Genomic DNA, 17,576 nt, shown 5'->3' on the forward strand with positions numbered 1-17,576 from the left:
AGAAAACTAAAATGAATGCCATTAAAATACTTTATAACAGGAGAACAAAAATTCAAACAGTGGAGTCTGGTGGCTCCGATGTCAGTGGGGTGGTAACTCTGCGCCAGGTTTCAGTCAGAACCAGTCAGAACTCTAAAGGAGCTATCCAAGGTGTGAAGCTACAGTCTGACTCTGCAACGCACCTTGGATGGCTCCTTTAGAGTTCTGACTGAAAACCTAGAGTGGCGTCAGTGCCCCACTGACATCAGAGCCACCAGCCTCCACTGAATCCAAACCTGGCCGGTCAAAACAAAGATCTGGTAAAACAAAAAGTAGTTTGAGAATTCATGGAAAGGCCGCTAAAGCTGAAGCTCATCAGGTCTGTCGGCGGAGACAATGGCACAATCTGGACACCACAACTGAAAAGACCCAGTGCCAGATGAGCCTCTGAAGGCAGCGGGACACGGAGCAAGGCCTCCAATGACAAACGCGGTATCTACGTCTGGCGCACAGGGCCGAGAGACACCATCTGGGCTCTCCCGTTTGCGGGAGACATGTGGGAGCATGTCAGGATCTGGAAGCAAACTCCCACGCACAAGTGAGCAGCTGCTTGTCAAGATGCACACTGCCACATTGTGATGCCCATCTGGGTCTCTCACCAATTTGAGTGGCTACATCTTCCTTGGATGCAGATGGTGTGTGTGACACCATATAGGGCCCCACTAGTTCTAGTAGCTTAGAGCTAGATCAGCACCACTGTATTTGGAAATAGCACAGAACCCTCTTCCGCTAAAGATTCACCCCAAGCCCCTCACGACTGGGGGCCGCTTCACATCCTGCCTCCATAGGAATCTTCAAAGCCTGTTCAACACTTCTTTTTTATTTGCAAAGCACAGCCAGCCAGGAGGGTGCCATTTCCAGAGAAACGGGGTGGAAATAGTGCTTAACCTTTTCCTCACCCACTGCTTCTCTCTTTCCCATCTAGCAGTCTCCCGCCTGCCCCGGCCCAGATTCCAGGCACCAGTTTTTCAATGTAAACAGGGGTCTGGAACACTTACTGGGACAAGGGCAGTTGGAAAGTAGCAGGCAAAGGAAGGGTTCAGCACCCTCCTTCCACCCACCGTGCCTCAGCTGAAAACGTGCCTTTTCTAGAGGTCTTTGGTGCCAGGTCTTGTAACAGGGCTTGTGTGGGTCTTTTGCAGACACACAGCGGAGGCAGAACATTCTGCCCTCATATGTGGCTCATTCCCAAGTAATAATAAGAATACTCAACATCTGTAGAGTGCTTTCAACTGTTCAGAATGCTTGACATACATTATCTAGTTGTAATCCTCACAACAATTTTGTAAGGTATGTCAGTATTATTCCTCTCTCTCCCATATTGCACATGGGAGGAGGGGGGATCGCTAAAGTGAGCAGCTTTTCTCAGGCCACCTAATTCACAGCAGGGCCAAGATTCAAACCAGGGACTTTCTGATTTGTACCTCACTGTGCTACACCTGTTCTAGCATAGATCTAGCGTCATTTGCGAACACTCCCTGCCTGTCTATAGCTAAGTCACTCCCCTCTGAAAAGTACATGCAGGCAGAAGCCCAGCCTTTCCTGAATGCCATTGGGTGTATGCATTTTCCAGCTAAATACCACAAATTATGCTAACTACATAATCAATGTTCCCTGAGTACAGGGTGTAATGTATGAAGAAGAAACTTCGGAGAGTGCTGATAACATCTTTACATTTGGACTCTCATTTGGTCGTGAAAGTGAAGAATGGGGCTTAAACATTTGCCAAGTTTCATTTATTTTAATTTACTATTTTAGAAGCTTCTATGCATCACCCAGCACCTCTGATTAGCACAGGCAGGCTAAAAATATGTATTATGTGGAGAGGTGCTTACATTACTCATTTGTCAATGAAGAAGTGTTATGCCAAGCTGCTACTGATAATTTTGTTATAGTTGGATATTACTATTTTATGGTAGTTTATGGTATTTTATGGTCATATGATATGTTTTGATTTTGATGTATTTTGTTTTATACAAAACATTGGAAGCTGCCTTGTGAGGGCATGGCCCTAAAAGGCAGCCTAGAAATTTCTTAAATAATTAGATAAATAAATGTAAACTTTTCAAGCCCCATGCACATGGTCTATGCCTCTGGATTTATTTCCTCCTGCATGTACATACCCATTGGCCTAGATACGAGCTTGCAGTCTCCAGCAGTGACCTCCTCAGGGGCCATTCATTGTCCCTCTCATTTGGCTCAATCTTTTGTTTGATGTCAGTCCCAAAGGCCTGGCTGCATTTCATACTATATTGCCTGCGGTATCTCCCAACAATGATGAGGGCTGGGCTGCCCCCTTTCCGGTCCAGCTGCATTGCTGCTACTGGAGAGCATCCGTTGCCTCGTGGTAGTAGCTTGTGACCTGGAAATCCAGACAGCCCTCAGCTTGGAGTGGTCATGGAACCCCCTGCCTTCAGGGCAGAGCAAGAATATTTACCAAAGACACACATCACTGGTGCCAAGTTGCTTAAGCTTTGTAACAGCGGTGGCTTTATCTACAAGCTCAGAGGTTTCTAACTAGCTTTGTCATGGTGCAGAGTGGAATAATTAATAACCGGAATGAAACTCCATCTCAAAGAGCCTTGGGAATGCAATGGTCAAATTTTCAATACCTTTCCTGGGCCCTCTCTCTTGATTCCAACATTACAAGGATACAATTTAACCTGAAACAAGAGTTCTCAAAAGCCTGCCCTGGAGTACTGCTGTAGGTAGGTCATTAAATCCCGCAAGAATAAATGCTCTATGTGCATGTGGTCTTTTAAGTGGAAGTAAATAAAATGGAGAACTACCATAATCAAGTAAAATCTAATGAGCCATGGGGGATCAAGTTCTATTAGTCAGGAAGTAAAAGGTTTATATTTCAATATCATACAGTCTTTGGGTCAATACTTTAAATGCTTGTTGTTGCCCAAACATTAAAAGATACTCAAATGAGACACCAATTAGATTAATTTTATGTAAAAGTATATGTATTTATTTATTTATTGAAAAGTATTTATTGAAGTATGATTCTATTAAGATGAGGTGTATAAGATGTCACTGAAGAAAAATGAAGATGTCGCCAAATTAAGGTCTGGCCTCAAGTTCTGGTTTCTACAAATCCTACACTTATTTTAAGCACATGACTACATACGTATCCTACACATTTAGGTAATACCCCTCCCACAAGTGTGGTATAAAAAAAAATGCCTGAGATTTTTTTCTAGAACAGAATTGGTCACCTCAGTACATATGAGAATACCATATAATAATTGAGCCAATGACTTCGCTTTAAATGACCCAACAGCTGTAGCTGGAGGAGTACTACAACCATTTTGGGTATAATAAACATGGCCAACTGCCAACATTTGCTAATTTATAGATTCAAATGCATATGTGCATTGTAAGCTCCATTTAGGATTATATTGAAAATGGAGATCTAGATAGTTACATTCTTTGAGCTGTTCCAATGTATTTCCCCTTAATGTCCTATGAAAGCCTTTTTAAACTGAATTTTTCTAAGTAACAATGAACAGTAACAAATCCAAATACACTGCACGTGAGTCTGTTTCATTACAGTCTTTCTGATCACTCAGGATCTCTATCTGGTACAAGCAAGATTATGTGATAAAGTTATCACGCAACATCCTAACAGATCATGCCATAGAGTTCTGTGTGTCTTAGGAGATTGCCGTGTATGCTTCTCAGTATTAGCGAATTCAGTCAATGGATACCGTATTCCATAAAAAGTGTCACTTTCTACTTGGCCTCCTTCTACCTGAAAATGTTTAATGAGTTTCTCCATTAGCACACGGCCCCAAATTTTCTGTATCTATATGGTAAGAGAAAGTTCATTTGCTGATTTCCAGTTAGCAGCTATAACCAACCTGGCTGCCCTCCAGAAAAAAGTCAGGAGCTCTTTATTAGGGCTGTGCACGGACCGCCCGATCTGCTTCAGATGCCGCTTTGGATCCTCTGAAGTGACCCCATCCACCTCAGATCGATTTGGACCCCCTCCACTTCGACTCAGATCCGAATCCGAAATGAGATTCGGATACCCGGATCACCCTTTTTTGGCATTTTCTTTGGTTTCCTTGAAGTGCAAAACAACCCTTACTCAGAAGCATCACCAGCTGAGCCTCTCTAAGGCTGAATACCCACATTACCTGGCAGGCAGGCTGGATGAGATTATCTGCTTTTGTTTATTTCTAGCACACACTAAATGAGTATTTTGAATGTATCTTGAATGAGCATGATCACTGCCTAGCCTAGAAGGGCCACTGATTTTTGAAAGCAGTCAGTGCCTATCTCAGAAGGGCCACTGGTTGTTGAATGCTGGAAACCTCCACCTGGTGGACCCATACTTTCCCCACACCATCTCCTCCATGGTGGCCTGCCTAACCCTCTTGGGGGTGAGAGGTGGAGAGCTTGCAGGAGGTCTGGAGGCACTGCCAGCCTTCTGTTTGCCCCTGCTGTCGGCCTGCTGGGATGTGGGGGCCTCTTCCCCGAGCAAGACCGGTTGGGGCTGCCTCCTTAAGTGCAGGAGCAGGCTGCTGGTGCCGCAGTGCCCTGGCTGCTTCCCCCTGCTCAGAGACACCTTGCAGTGGCAGCACACAATGCTGGGATCCACCCGCAACTCAAAGTGGTCCCACACGATGCTTCCCTGATGTTTCAGGGGAGGAGGAGATGCAGACTGCCTGCCTTGACTCTGGGGGGGCACCACCCGAGTGGGGGGAACCACGGAAGAGAGGTTGGGTGCTGGAGCCACTGCCTGCTGCTCCTCCTCCAACACACCTTGGAAGATCTCCTCCTCTTCACCCTCCACCACGCTGAGGACGTCAGACACTTCTGACCCAGCGTCCATCAGCGGGCTCCCCATTCCCACTGCAGAAGGAGATGCTGCTCCGCCTTGGGCAGGAGTGCGACTACTGCACCTGCCCATGCCATCCTCCTCGAATAGTGACCCCCAAGCGCTGCAACTGGCCTCCGCACTCTGCTGCCCTACTGCACTGGGACTAGGGGACAGACAATTTGCCTAACTGACAGCAGCACCTCACACACCTCTGCCCCTGCCAACACCCCGAAGACGCCTCATATTGCGCTGGATTGCTTTGCCACACAGTGGAGTATTATTGGAATAAGAAGGTAATTAATATAAATACTATGAGTCTCGTGCTTTTTCAACACTGTCTTGACATTTGGACGTTTAGTTTTGGTGGAACAACAACCTAGCACGCACAAACATACAGACACAGACACACAAGAGCTAAAGAAAAGCAGAACTACCTAAGCAAATGACAGGCGTCTTTAATTTATTGTATTATATTTCATCTTCTTTTATGGAAGGTAGGGTAACTTCAAGAAATACAGGATGACAGCACAGGCAATAAGATAAGAGCCAAGAGAAAGCAAACAATAATTTAAAAAAACCCTTCTTTAATTTCTGTTTTGGGAGGATCAACACAGAGAAGACATAGACGGTTCACTTCAGCATGGGGTTGGGGGGACCAAACACTACACACATAGGCTGCTATAATATGCCTTTCTTTAAGAATTTAGAAAGCAAGAAAAAACTAAATGCTTGAATATGACTTAAAGGGGGGAGGAACATGCTCAAAGATAAATGTTTGCTTTTTAAAATCGAAATAAGACTGAGTTTTTAAAAATCTAAAAGAGACAGAGTTCACAGACAAAAATGACAAGGAAATAGAATGGAGAAAGCAGAAATGAGGGTCGACCTTAAACAACAAACGCAGCCTTTTCCGGAGTCCAAGCAACCTAAACAAACACAGGAATGGCGGGAGAGGGGACAGCGTAGCAGCAACAAGCAAGGAAAAGCTATGTTAGTTTGAAAAAATATGGAAAGGAGAGATGAATATATCTAATACAAATAACAAATGAGTTGGAGGTAAAAAGAAATAGGAGAAGGCAGGTGGAAGGGGGTGCTGCAAAGACACCATGCCAAAGGGGACGGACGAGCAAGGAGCGAGGGAAGGATCCTACGACAACCAAGCTCTTTCCTTTTAATTTAAATATTGAGGAAAGCCTAATGGCAATCAAAAACGAAGAAATAGAAGGAACATCTCCAAGGCATGCACGCGTGCTTGCGCGCGCACACGCACACACACGATCATCTACCCATACACCAGCCCTCTCCCAAAGACACAGCTAGTGTAATAACCGAATGCAGCCTTTTGCTGAAGTATATATACTCCCTTCCTCCACCCCTCTCTCTGATTGGAGACTGCTGGCATCAGTTTTGGCTGACAGTTCCTATTTGCCAAAGCACACTCCCTCCTCCTCCTGCACTTGCCTTCCCTCCTCCCCCTGCCTTCTCCCTCCCTCCTCCTCCTGCCCCTCCACATGAGCTTTCAAAAGTTGAGACATTTTGCAGACAGTCTGTCTGGACTGCTCAAGTATTAAGTAGAGCTCCAAATATAGGAGGTGCTTTGTGGGGGCATGCTTTGCCCTGGGATGCCTCAGTACTGCTCTGACCCACCTCGTATCACGAGGATTTTGCTCCGAATAAGCCCACTTCGCCTCGTTATTCGGGCTTCATGACAAGGCAGTGAACAGCCCTACACTTTATGTCTTATTTGTGTATTAGAGTCCATATAAGGAGATACAGGCTTTCTTTACACGGAGCTTCTATCCTGCAATTGAGATTGCTCCTTCAGGGAAGATTGCGGGTTCCTTACATGATGCCGTGACCCTCCAGGGCGACTCCTGCACTAAATGCCCTTTGTTCCATTTTTAAATAGATTGCAGATAATGAGCCATCAAATTACCCCATTGTGTTCCGCTTGAGTTCCCTCTGCGAAAAGAGGAAAAGCGGCAAGAAGAGGAGCAAGATCAATGAAAGATATGGAAGACTCAGATATGGGGAGAAGGAGGGTGAAAAAGAAGAGGGTGAAAAAGGGAGTCATGATCCTGTATTTAAAACAGAAGCAGAAAGCCCCGTTTTAAATGCAGGATTTTAGGCTGGTGTAGAGATGCCCACAGTCCCACTTTTGCAGGTAATGTTATATCTTGTTGTGTGACCACACTGGCAAAGACCTGGACCCAAAACCTTTGCACCACTGGGCAATCCCACCACATATGCAGGTAGGTGCCGCTGGTGGCTCCATACCTCCAAAAACTAGGATTCACATTACAATTAAAATAGCTCTGTTTTACTGGTGTAACATACCACCTGTGCCTCATCTTCAGTGCATTTTCTTTCTATGTGACACAGACTTTCCTATGAAACCTTTTTCACATTTTTTTTTGGGGGGGGGGCATGATTTTAGATTTTTGAAAATGTGTGGTCAAGAAGGTCTTATCCCAATAATCTGAAAAGGCCTGTGACAGACGCTATGTGCCTAATTGGATTAAAGGCAGTATTGCAGCAGCATCCACCCCAGTTTAACACCCCTGTTTTTCATGATGTCATTTGACAGCTGGCCTTGTTGACCACAGCAGGCTTGGAAAGTGTCTGAACATAAACCTGGCATTATTTTTGAGTCACCAAGGATGACCAGGCCGATGTGCTCTCCAGGAATGTCTTGCTATCTTAATGCATAGCAATAGCTATGCTAGAGAAAGGTGAAAAGAATCCTACAGCAACAGGAAAACCTCACATAAACCACTGTAACAGAAACAGTTTAGCTTCTGAATCATCGTTATAGTCAAAGCATCCCTGACAGATGGATGTCCAGCTTCATCTTGAATGCCTCCAGTGTGGGAGAGCCCACTACCTCCCTAGGTCATTGGTTCCATTGTCATGTTGCTCTAACAGTCAGGAAGTTTTTCCTGATGTTCAGCCGGAATCTGGCTTCCTGTCACTTGAGCCCAGTATTCCGTGTCCTGCACTCTGGGATGATCGAGAAGAGATCCTGTCCTTCCTCCCTGTGACAACCTTTCAAGGACTTGAAGAGCGCTATCCTATCTCCCCTCAGTCTTCTCTTCTCAAGGCTAAACATGCCCAGTTCTTACAGTCTCTCTTCATAGGGCTTTGTTTCCAGTCCCCTGATTATCTTTGTTGCCCTCCTCTGAACCCTCTCCAGCTTGTCTGCATCCTTCTTAAAGTGTGGTGCCCAGAACTGGACACAGTACTCCAGATGACGCCTAAGCAGTGCTGAGTAGAGGGGAACTAGTATTTCATGTGATTTGGAAGCTATGCTTCTATTAATGCAGCCCAAAATAGCATTTGTCTTCCTCCTGTCTTCCTACAAAGACTTACATGAAGATATTCCTTTCTTCTAAGCTTCCATCCCCAAGAAATCCCATACAGTATGTGGAAATTATCAACCTATGTTGCTGATGATTCAGCAAGCCCGCTGGAGATGGAGGGAAGAAATCACACAGGAAAGAGAAAAATCCTGTGTACACCTCTCCAAGGCCTGTATCAGATACTAACAGGTGATTAGAGTCATCATTTGGTTGCAAAATGGGTGCAAACCTCTTCTCACCAACACTAATCAAAAGTAAGATGTGATGTGGGTGTTCCACACAGAGGCCTGTACACGTGAAAGTCTGAGTCATCTAATTCCCATCCCCCGTTTTATTCAAAGGGGAAGAATCATAGAAATTGGGTGACTGGAGGTGGCAGTGATTGTTGATTGAGAGAGAATAAAGTTTATTGAACTGCTACACATTGTACCCTAGTGAATAGAGAGATTTCTCCACTGAGATTACCTGTGATTTCTTGTAGATAGATGGGTTATTTATTGTGTTGTCCTGTGTTTTGGTCTGGATTCATTTCTTTAGAACATAGGAAGCTGCTTTACTTGGTCCAGACACTGGAAATTGAACCTGGGACCTACTGGATGCAAAGGAGGTGCTCTACCACTGAACTACAGCTCTTCCCCCTGACAGTATTATTGATATGCATCATTTAACAAAACTCAGTAAACATACTGTCTTAAAGAACAAAAACAAATTGGGTGGTGCAGGTCTCCAGGTGGGATGCCTGTATTACACATTACTTTAGACAGCTTGTAAATATTTTGTTTGAAGTTAACTATGTTCTATTCTTTTCAGAGGCTGTCTTCTTGTGCAAGATGGGACATGGCCCTTGGCAGGAGGAAACTACAGCACTGCAGAAAGGGACCCAAAGGCAATCAAGTTCACAAGGCAGCTGCAGCTGCATGTCACCCCTTCCTCTGTAGATCAACCACTGTTAATCCGGAACAACACATGCCACAAACAGAGAACAGGGGTGCTGCATAAATGTGGAACTGGATCCAAAATGACTGAAACAAATAAACCATCACACACACATCTTACAGAGGAAGGCAGAGAGAGAGAGAGAGAGAGAGAGAGAGGGAAGACTTCTCTCTAACAACCAAAATATAGTTACCCAACTAGAGTCACTAGCCAAACTGAGTTGCATGCCAATTCTTCTCTAGCACTATATACAGCCGACCCACATACTCAATCTTCTATTATTGTGGCATTTCCATTCCACTCAACATCCTGCCTTTGCTGTGGCTGTCCCCAGTAGGAACCCCAGAGGAAAGGAAAGACCCCAAAACTCAGGCTACAGCAGGAAGCAAAGTCCTGCCAGCCTGGGCCCCAGTTTCCTTTCCTCTCTGGGTGGCCTCCCCGACTGTATGGCTTTCCTCAGCTGAAAAGCACACCAGGCTTCCTGTCCAACGGTTCTTGCTCTCCAAATCAACACCTGCATGAACATGACGGCGAGCCAATCTAAGAAAGCACTCAGAGACGTATTCCTAAGCACCGCTATGCCAATGCAAACCCCTCTGAGCCAGGAGAAGAGCAAACGTTGCTGGGAGTTGTGTTCCACCTCTAGACAAAACAAAAGGGGAACTGTTTTACTTGGCCATATATATTATATAGCGTATCTCCCTCTGCTTGCCCACACCATCATTTCAGACTGCGTCTTGCCCTGCACTGAAGCAGTTATTCTGCAGATCAAAGCAAATAGCATGGGAGTCCCTTTTGTAGCCCACACACTGAGGCAAGGCGTGGGGTGGGGTGGATCATAACAAGAGAACACGTTGACTGAATCTCCCTAACTACATTACAGAAACTTCAATCAACCCATCACACTGTCCCACACTTTCCCCTGCCAGCTTTTGATTCTGAGCAGGAAACTGCTGTTTTTAAAAAAATGATAATTGCATCTTGGCTCATGGGGGTCAGGATGGGGGAGATATCCTGCCTTGGTGCTATCACATGGGCTTATCTCATTTTATCCTCACCACAACCCTGTGAGGTGGATTAGGCTGAGAGGCAGTACCTTGCCCAAAGCAAACTGGCAATATGAACCCATGTCTTTCCAGTCCAACATTTCACCCTTTGCACCACACTGCCTCACCTTTGTCTGTTGGCTGGGGATGTCATGTGACCATAGTGACCTTCCAGTCACTATCTAGGGGAACCAAAGCCTTTCCTTTGCACAAGTTCTGGCACTTGCTGAGCTTTGACAAGCACCAGGCTGAATAATCTCTCTTCGAGCTTTTTCACATGGTGCTGCTAATCCACTGTATCTACTTTCGGTTCCATTGCAGAACTGAGATCAAAGTATTACATAAAGAGCGTTTCCTTTCCTGCTTTTCTGCTACATAACCTCTAGGTGGCACTGTGGTATACTGGAATAGCACAAATGCAGAAATAGCATTTTCTTTCACTTTCTTTAAATGATACTGCATTTTTCCTGCTCTAAAAAAACTTATCAAACATGCTGTTTAAAAAGCGAAGAGAAACTGGGGGGTCATGATGTCATCTAAAGAACAACTGTGAGTAGGCAATGATGAGCGCACGATAAAAATACACAATAGCCTTGTGTAGAAAAGCTTTTAGGGTGTGTCTAGCAAATCACATAAGCAAATAAGGAGACCACCTTACCTGTCTCCTGAGAAACCTGTATGAGGGTCAAGAAGCAACAGTAAGAACCGGACATGGAACAACCGATTGGTTCCAAATTGGGAAAGGAGTAAGACAAGGCTGCATATTGTCGCCCTGCTTATTTAACTTATATGCAGAGTACATCATGAGAAACGCCGGGTTGGATGAATCACAGGTCGGAATTAAGTTTGCCGGGAGAATTATCAACAACCTCAGATACGCAGACAATACCACCCTAATGGCAGAAAGCGAAGAGGATCTAAAGAGCCTCTTGTTGAGGGTGAAAGTGGAGAGTGCAAAAGCTGGTTTGAAACTCAACATTAAAAAAACAAAGATCATAGCATCTGGCCCCATCACTTCCTGGCATAAGGAAGGGGAAGAAATGGAAGCAGTGACAGATTTTATTTTCTTGGGCTCCAAGATCACCACAGACAGTGACTGTAGCCATGAAATTAAAAGACACTTGCTCCTTGGGAGGAAAGCTATGGCAAATCTAGACAGCATAGTAAGAAGCAGAGAACCTTGCCGACAAAGGTTCGTATCATCAAAGCTATGGTTTTCCCAGTAGTAATGTATGGCTGTGAGAGCTGGACTATAAGGAAGGCTGAGCGCCGAAGAATTGATGCTTTCGAACTGTGGTGCTGGAGAAGACTCTTACGAGTCCCGTGGACTGCAAGGAGGTCAAATCAGTCAATCCTAAAGGAAATCAACCCTGAGTGCTCACTGGAAGGACAGATACTGAAGCTGAAGCTCAAATATTTTGGCCACCTAATGCGAAGAGAAAAGTCACTGGAAAAGACCCTGATACTGGGAAAGATTGAAGGCAAAAGGAGAAGGGGACGACAGAGGATGAGATGGCTAGATAGCATCACCGATGCAACAAATATGAATTTGAGCACACTCCGGGAGAGAGCGGAGGACAGGAACTCCTGGCGTGCTATGGTCCACGGGGTCACGAAGAATCGGACACGCCTGAACGACTGAACAACAACAGCAGCAAATCACAGCTCCACCATGGTGGCCTAGCTCCACCATTACAGGGAAGTAGAGGTGCACTCTACGTGCATCTGCACTGCAAGCTTGAATCAGTTTTATATCAGTTTAACTGACACCATTTCCTCGCAAAGAATCTTGGGAATTGTAGTTTGTTGAGGTTGCTAAGAACTCTCTGTCAGAGTTCCCAACTTCTCCCACACCACCACAGTTCCCACAGTTTGCTAGAGGTAAGGTATAACTGTTGAGCCAGTTCAAACCTTTGGTGTAAAGAGGGCCATTATGTGACGGAACTGTGTGGCTACATCCGTGCATGCCATAGCCTCCTTGTTGCCTAGCAACTATCATTTGATGGATAGCTATTCTGTGGCTTAGCCACCACTATCACTAATGGAGACCAAACACTGCAGCCTTGTGGCCTCCAAGAAACCACTGCTAGTGAGACACAAACACACACACACTGTAAGACAGCTGAAATGGCACTGGTTATTTTTCACCTAGCAACCAACACTGGAAGACACAGCATGACTGCCTCCTCTCCCCTAGCAACTACCACTTAGAGCTGAAACAATCTCTCTGTTAACTATGGTTCCCTCTGTAGGAGAGAGGGCAGGGATGAGATTGCCATAACGACTCTGGGATCTAGGCAACTGTGGTTGGAAAATAATATTAGAAACCATTATAGACTTCAACTGGGGTGAGATGGAAGATTGACATTTTAAAATTTAATTGATTCGTTTTAGGGAATGGTATTCCACCCTTTAAGCAAGTTTTCAGGGTAGCTTACAACAAAGAAAGCAAATTAATATATACATACAATAAAAGAAGTCTAGAGTAAAACATACAAGATGTATAGGACTGGAAGCTGTATTTCCTTCAAGACAAAATTCTCCAGCCTCCCTCTTAATTTCCACTGGCTCCCCACCACCCAAAACTTATGCATGCACCTGAGGGCTACTTACCTATGTACTGCCCCTTGCCTTCCCGAAACGGAGGGCCAAGAGGTCCTTTCACCACAGGCTGCATGTATTTGATTTGCGTGTAACCTCCTCCAGGTCCCCCTCCAGTCACTGTGGAGATGCCAACCACCACCAGCAGCCACAGGGTCACTTCATGAAACATCGTGGCTTTGTTGGTAGTCTTTCTGCAGACAAAACAGGACAACAAAATCACTTGAGAGAATCTCAAGTCTGTTCCTTGGGTCTTCTGTCTGCTCCTTCTGTCTGGCAAAGTGGTCGGTGGAGAGGGGACAGCTTTTCCTAAAGCAAATATTTGGTCCGGTTCCCAGTCCTTTTCCTCCCCACCACCACATCTCCCAAGCCCCAGGCACCCCAGTTCTCCTTTGCAGCCATTGAATCTTCATGATTTCTAAATTATCCTGCAGAGGCCTTCCTATCCATACTCTCCCTTCCCTTAAAAGAGGGATTAATATGACTTGAGAGAATCCAGTATGTGTTATGGCTCCTCCTGGAAGTGCTGTTCATGCTGGTGCTAAGATCACCCACATCTGCAGTGCAGACAGATGAGGGATCAGATACAAAAAGGGGATAGTGCTCCTTTACCTTATTGTGCTACTTTTCACCCCTCCAGGGTAAGTAGCACCCACCAAATTCCATTTTTACACACCTGTTGAAGATACAGGAACCCACCCACCCCCAACCTCCTTTGCATCGGGCCACTCCAGGGACCAACATGAATGCGTACCTGACCCCTGGGGAAAAGAGGAATCCAGGCAAACATACCCATCTGATCAGGTCATTTGTTTCAGATATGGCCCAAGCATTCACATATGCCTCTGAAGTAAATAATACGTGCTCTAGAAGATTCCCTAAAAGATTTAATAATGGAAGGGTTTGCATATCACAAAAAAACATTAATAAATGCTGCCTGATCACTCCTGCTGCAAAAAGAAGTAGTTAAAGAATCCACATATCTTTGGTCCATGGTTAGTATAGTGTGAAATGCAAACCTGGACCTCTGGCTTGTCTCTCCACTGACAAGCCAGAGAAATAACCCAACAACTAACTAAGTGTTATTTCTCTGGCTTGTTGGGGGTCAGGGAGCAAGCTGCTCATACAAATAAGCCAGGTTCTGGAGGGATCCTGTCTTATCATGACATGTGAATTGGGTCAATAAAGAACCTAGGACGGGGGGGGGGCACCCACACTGAGGACTGTGATCATGTCTCTCAACTGAGCAGGATTTCCTCAAGCAAAAAAAATGCGTGAGCCTGGCATTTGGCTCTTGAGGACATCTCTGATTCCAAAGCCAAGGCCTCACTGTGCTGCCTTTGAAACCCTTTGGCTTGCAGAGGGGGCGTGAACACTCCCCCATATTGTTTGGCAGCTTGAATAATGAATATGTCAGAGACACAATTCTCTCACTCGGAGCTTTGCCAGAGGTAGTAATTCTTCACTGTGGTGCTTCTAAAAATGTCAACGAGAGTTTGTTTGGTCAAGTACTTATGAAGAACCCTGACTGCTTATGATGCTCAGAAACGCCAGACTCTGGCTAAAGTGCCCACTTGTGTAAAATTAAAGGGCCTTCTATAAACACAGCTTTCCCCTCTTGCGACATTTTCCAAAGCAGAGGCTTCAAACGAGGCCTGTATGAAGCAAAGGACAGTTTATTTTCTGACAGGTTTAATGATACAGAACACCAAAAGTGCTGTGGACTAATTGAACCGCAATCGCCATTAATAAAAATTAAAGACCTCGGCCTTTTCCTGCTTGGGAAGGAATGAAGAGAGCTACCCCTCAGCTGGATTTGATTGGAATTTCCTGAGCTGGTTTCACTGAAACAGCAGAAAAAAGGGGGGCGGAAAAATACACCACGAAGAAGAGTTTTAATAGGGGGTAGTGGTGGAGAATGGCCCCCACATGGAAGTGATTTGAATGCTATGCAGGCTTGGCGGGACCCTGAAAGGATTTAAGTAACGATGCCATTTCTTGTCTAACCCAAATGGTGTATATTAAGTCTCCTTTTATTAGTTTTAGCTTTGAGAACAGGGCTCCTGCCCTTACCCGGGCAATCGGTGGCTGGCATTCCAACCGTCTGAGGTAGAGTTTGTGATGGTTGTTTCCGTTCATGTTTCCAAGGTCCTACACAGACCACCCTCTTGTCACCAGCAGAGGAAATGGCTCCTCACTAAGAGAGGAAGTTGATGGAGCACAGGAGTTAATTCAACTTACATGGGACCCTGGGAGGAATTATATCCCCTCTCCTGATTTAAAAGTGTTGAGGTCAGATTTTTCAGTGAAATAGGTAAAGCCCTAGCACACCCTCTGATCTGATGAAGATAAAATGACCTGTTCTGGGCCAATTACAGGGTGAGTGCATACTGGCCAGTTGTGGGGAACATGGGCAGGAAGGTGCTCTTGCACTCATGTCCTGCTTGTGGGTTCCTGATCGACAGCTGGTTGGCCACTGTGCAAATGCAGTGCTGGACTGGATAGACCCTTGGTCTGATCCAGCATGGCTCTTCTTATGTTCTTAGAGGGAATGGACATGAGGGTGGGGAGAGAACTGCCAAGTTCAATGTGAGCAGCACACATTTGTCATCTCATCTGTGCCAAGGTGAGAAGGAAGAGAGAGAACCCCTACCTATCTGTAATAATCGCTAGAGTAGAATCTGACTGGGTGTGCTCTAATGAACAGATGAATAGTGAATAACATTTGGATTGGAGACCACTCTTACCTTTTCCCCTTTGTAGATGGTTGAAATTCAGCTCCCACAAGAGCTGCCCTCACAGTCTGGGATCAAACAGTCACATAAAGGCTTTAAGAAGGCAACTAGGCTTGAGAAGTGGAAACTGCAACAAAATGTTGCCATGTGGAGCAGTGCAGGCTATTGGCTCCGATGTCAGTGGGGTGGTGAATCTGCTCTGGGTTTCAGTCAGAACTCTAAAGGAGCTATCCAAGGCGCTTCGCTCCTGTTCAGGGTGCCAGCCAATCATGATGACCTTTCCCAGGATATTCCATTCTATCCCCCCCTGTTTTCCATTCCCCCTCCCCGGCAAAGAGTCAGCGTTCTGTGGCCACTGGTCGTACTTAGTCCTCACTGGGTTGTTTTGTGAGGGGTTGTCCCCTTCATTTTCTTCTTAAAGACTTTTTGCACTTGAAAAGTCTCCTTTCTAATCTAGGTTCAAGCCTGGTTTGGACATGGAAACAGCCTTGGTCGATGACCTATGGTGGGCCCTGGACATGGGGAGAGGGTCCCTGTTAGTTCTGCTGGACCTCTCAGTGGCATCTGATACCATTAACTATTGTATACTCATAGGACGCTTGGCTGATATAGGACTTGGGGGCACTGTTTTGCAGTGGTTTTGGTCATACTTGGCCCCTTGGCCTTTGGGGTTCCTCAGTGCTCTGTTTTGTCCCCTATGATTTTTAATATCTACATGAAGCTGTTCAAGGAGGTCATTTGGAGTTTGGGGGTCTTGTCATTATGCCAGTGACACCAAGCTTTATCTCTCCTTTTCACCTGAGGCTAAGGTGGCAGTGGACGCCCTGAACCACTGCCTGGACACCGTGAAGAACTGGTGAACAAACTGAGGCTCAGTCCAGACAAATCAGAGGTCCTGCTGGTCAGAGACAAGCCAATCCACAATTGGGAGTACAACCTATTTTGAATGGGGTAGCGCTCCTTCTGAAGGACCAGGTACATAGCTTGGGGGTGCTCTTGGATCCAGCACTGCTGCTGGAACGCCAGGTGGTGTTGGTATCCAGGAGTGCCTTTGCCCAGTCTTGTCTGGTTTGCCAAATGGACCACACTCTACACGGGGCTTTTTACCAGCTTTGGCTGGTTCACCAACCATGGCCTCTCCTGGACAAGGATAACTTGGCCACAGTGGTACAGGCACTAGTAACCTCAAGACTGGATTACTGCAATGCACTTTATGTGGGACTGCCCATAAGACTGCTCCGGAAGCTGGAGCTAGTGCAGAAATCAACAGCTTGGCTGTTGTCAGGAGCTGCCCCTTTTCAGCATGTTACTTCTTTTCTGAGGGAACTACATGGGCTGCCTGTTTGCTACTGGGCCAGGTTTAAGGTATTAGTACTAGTGTACGAAGCCCTAAACAACTTGGGACCAGGATACCTAGGAGAGCACCTTCTCCCTTACCAACCTGCCCGGTCACTGAGGTCATCGGAGGGCTCGCTCCTGGTGGTTCCACATGGACCTATGGCCTGATTGGAGTCCACCAGGAGAAGAGCCTTCAGTGTGGCAGCCCCCTTTCTTTGGAACTCCCTGCAGGCCAGGCAGGCACCAACACTGTGTTTTTTCTGGTGCCTCCTGAAACCAGCATTGTTCCAGGAGGCATTCCTTAATTGACCAGTCATGGTTTCCATTGGCATTCTGATTTTTTTAAGCATGATTTTAATGGTGGTGTTTTAATCTTTTTATTCTTTTACTGTTTTATCTTTTGTGTTCACAGCTCCAAAATCTGTTCTGGATATGGAGTGGTACGCAAATATTGTAAATAAATAAATAAATAAATAAAATGGGGCTGCCCTTGGAAAGTGTTCTAACGCTACAGCTAGTGCAAAACGCAGCGGTCAGACTGCTGTTTGATGGGCATTTTACAGACCAGATAACACCAGTCTTGGATCAGCTACACTGGCTTCCATTTTGTTTCCGAGCCCAATTCAAGATGCTAGTTCTTACCTATAAAGCTCATAACGCCAGGATATCCGAAAGACTGCCTCCTCCCATA

At 45.7% G+C, this 17,576-nt stretch overlaps 1 protein-coding gene across 3 annotated transcripts in view; it reads right to left on the minus strand.

The window, feature by feature from the left end:
• The window catches only part of COL8A2 (collagen type VIII alpha 2 chain), a 241,444-nt gene that overhangs the window by 24,540 nt on the left and 199,328 nt on the right, over positions 1-17,576 (minus strand). For all 3 annotated transcript variants that reach the window (XM_084815979.1, XM_084815981.1, XM_084815980.1), the window contains one exon: positions 12,825-13,006. In XM_084815979.1, the coding sequence (XP_084672105.1) occupies positions 12,825-12,984 (160 nt within the window). In that variant the 5' untranslated portion in view covers positions 12,985-13,006. The remainder of the gene's footprint in view (positions 1-12,824; positions 13,007-17,576) is intronic.

This window comes from Heloderma suspectum, chromosome 10, assembly GCF_057233095.1.
Source record: "Heloderma suspectum isolate Gila_16-S chromosome 10, 16-S_ref, whole genome shotgun sequence".
NCBI classification, from domain to species: Eukaryota; Metazoa; Chordata; class Lepidosauria; order Squamata; family Helodermatidae; genus Heloderma; species Heloderma suspectum.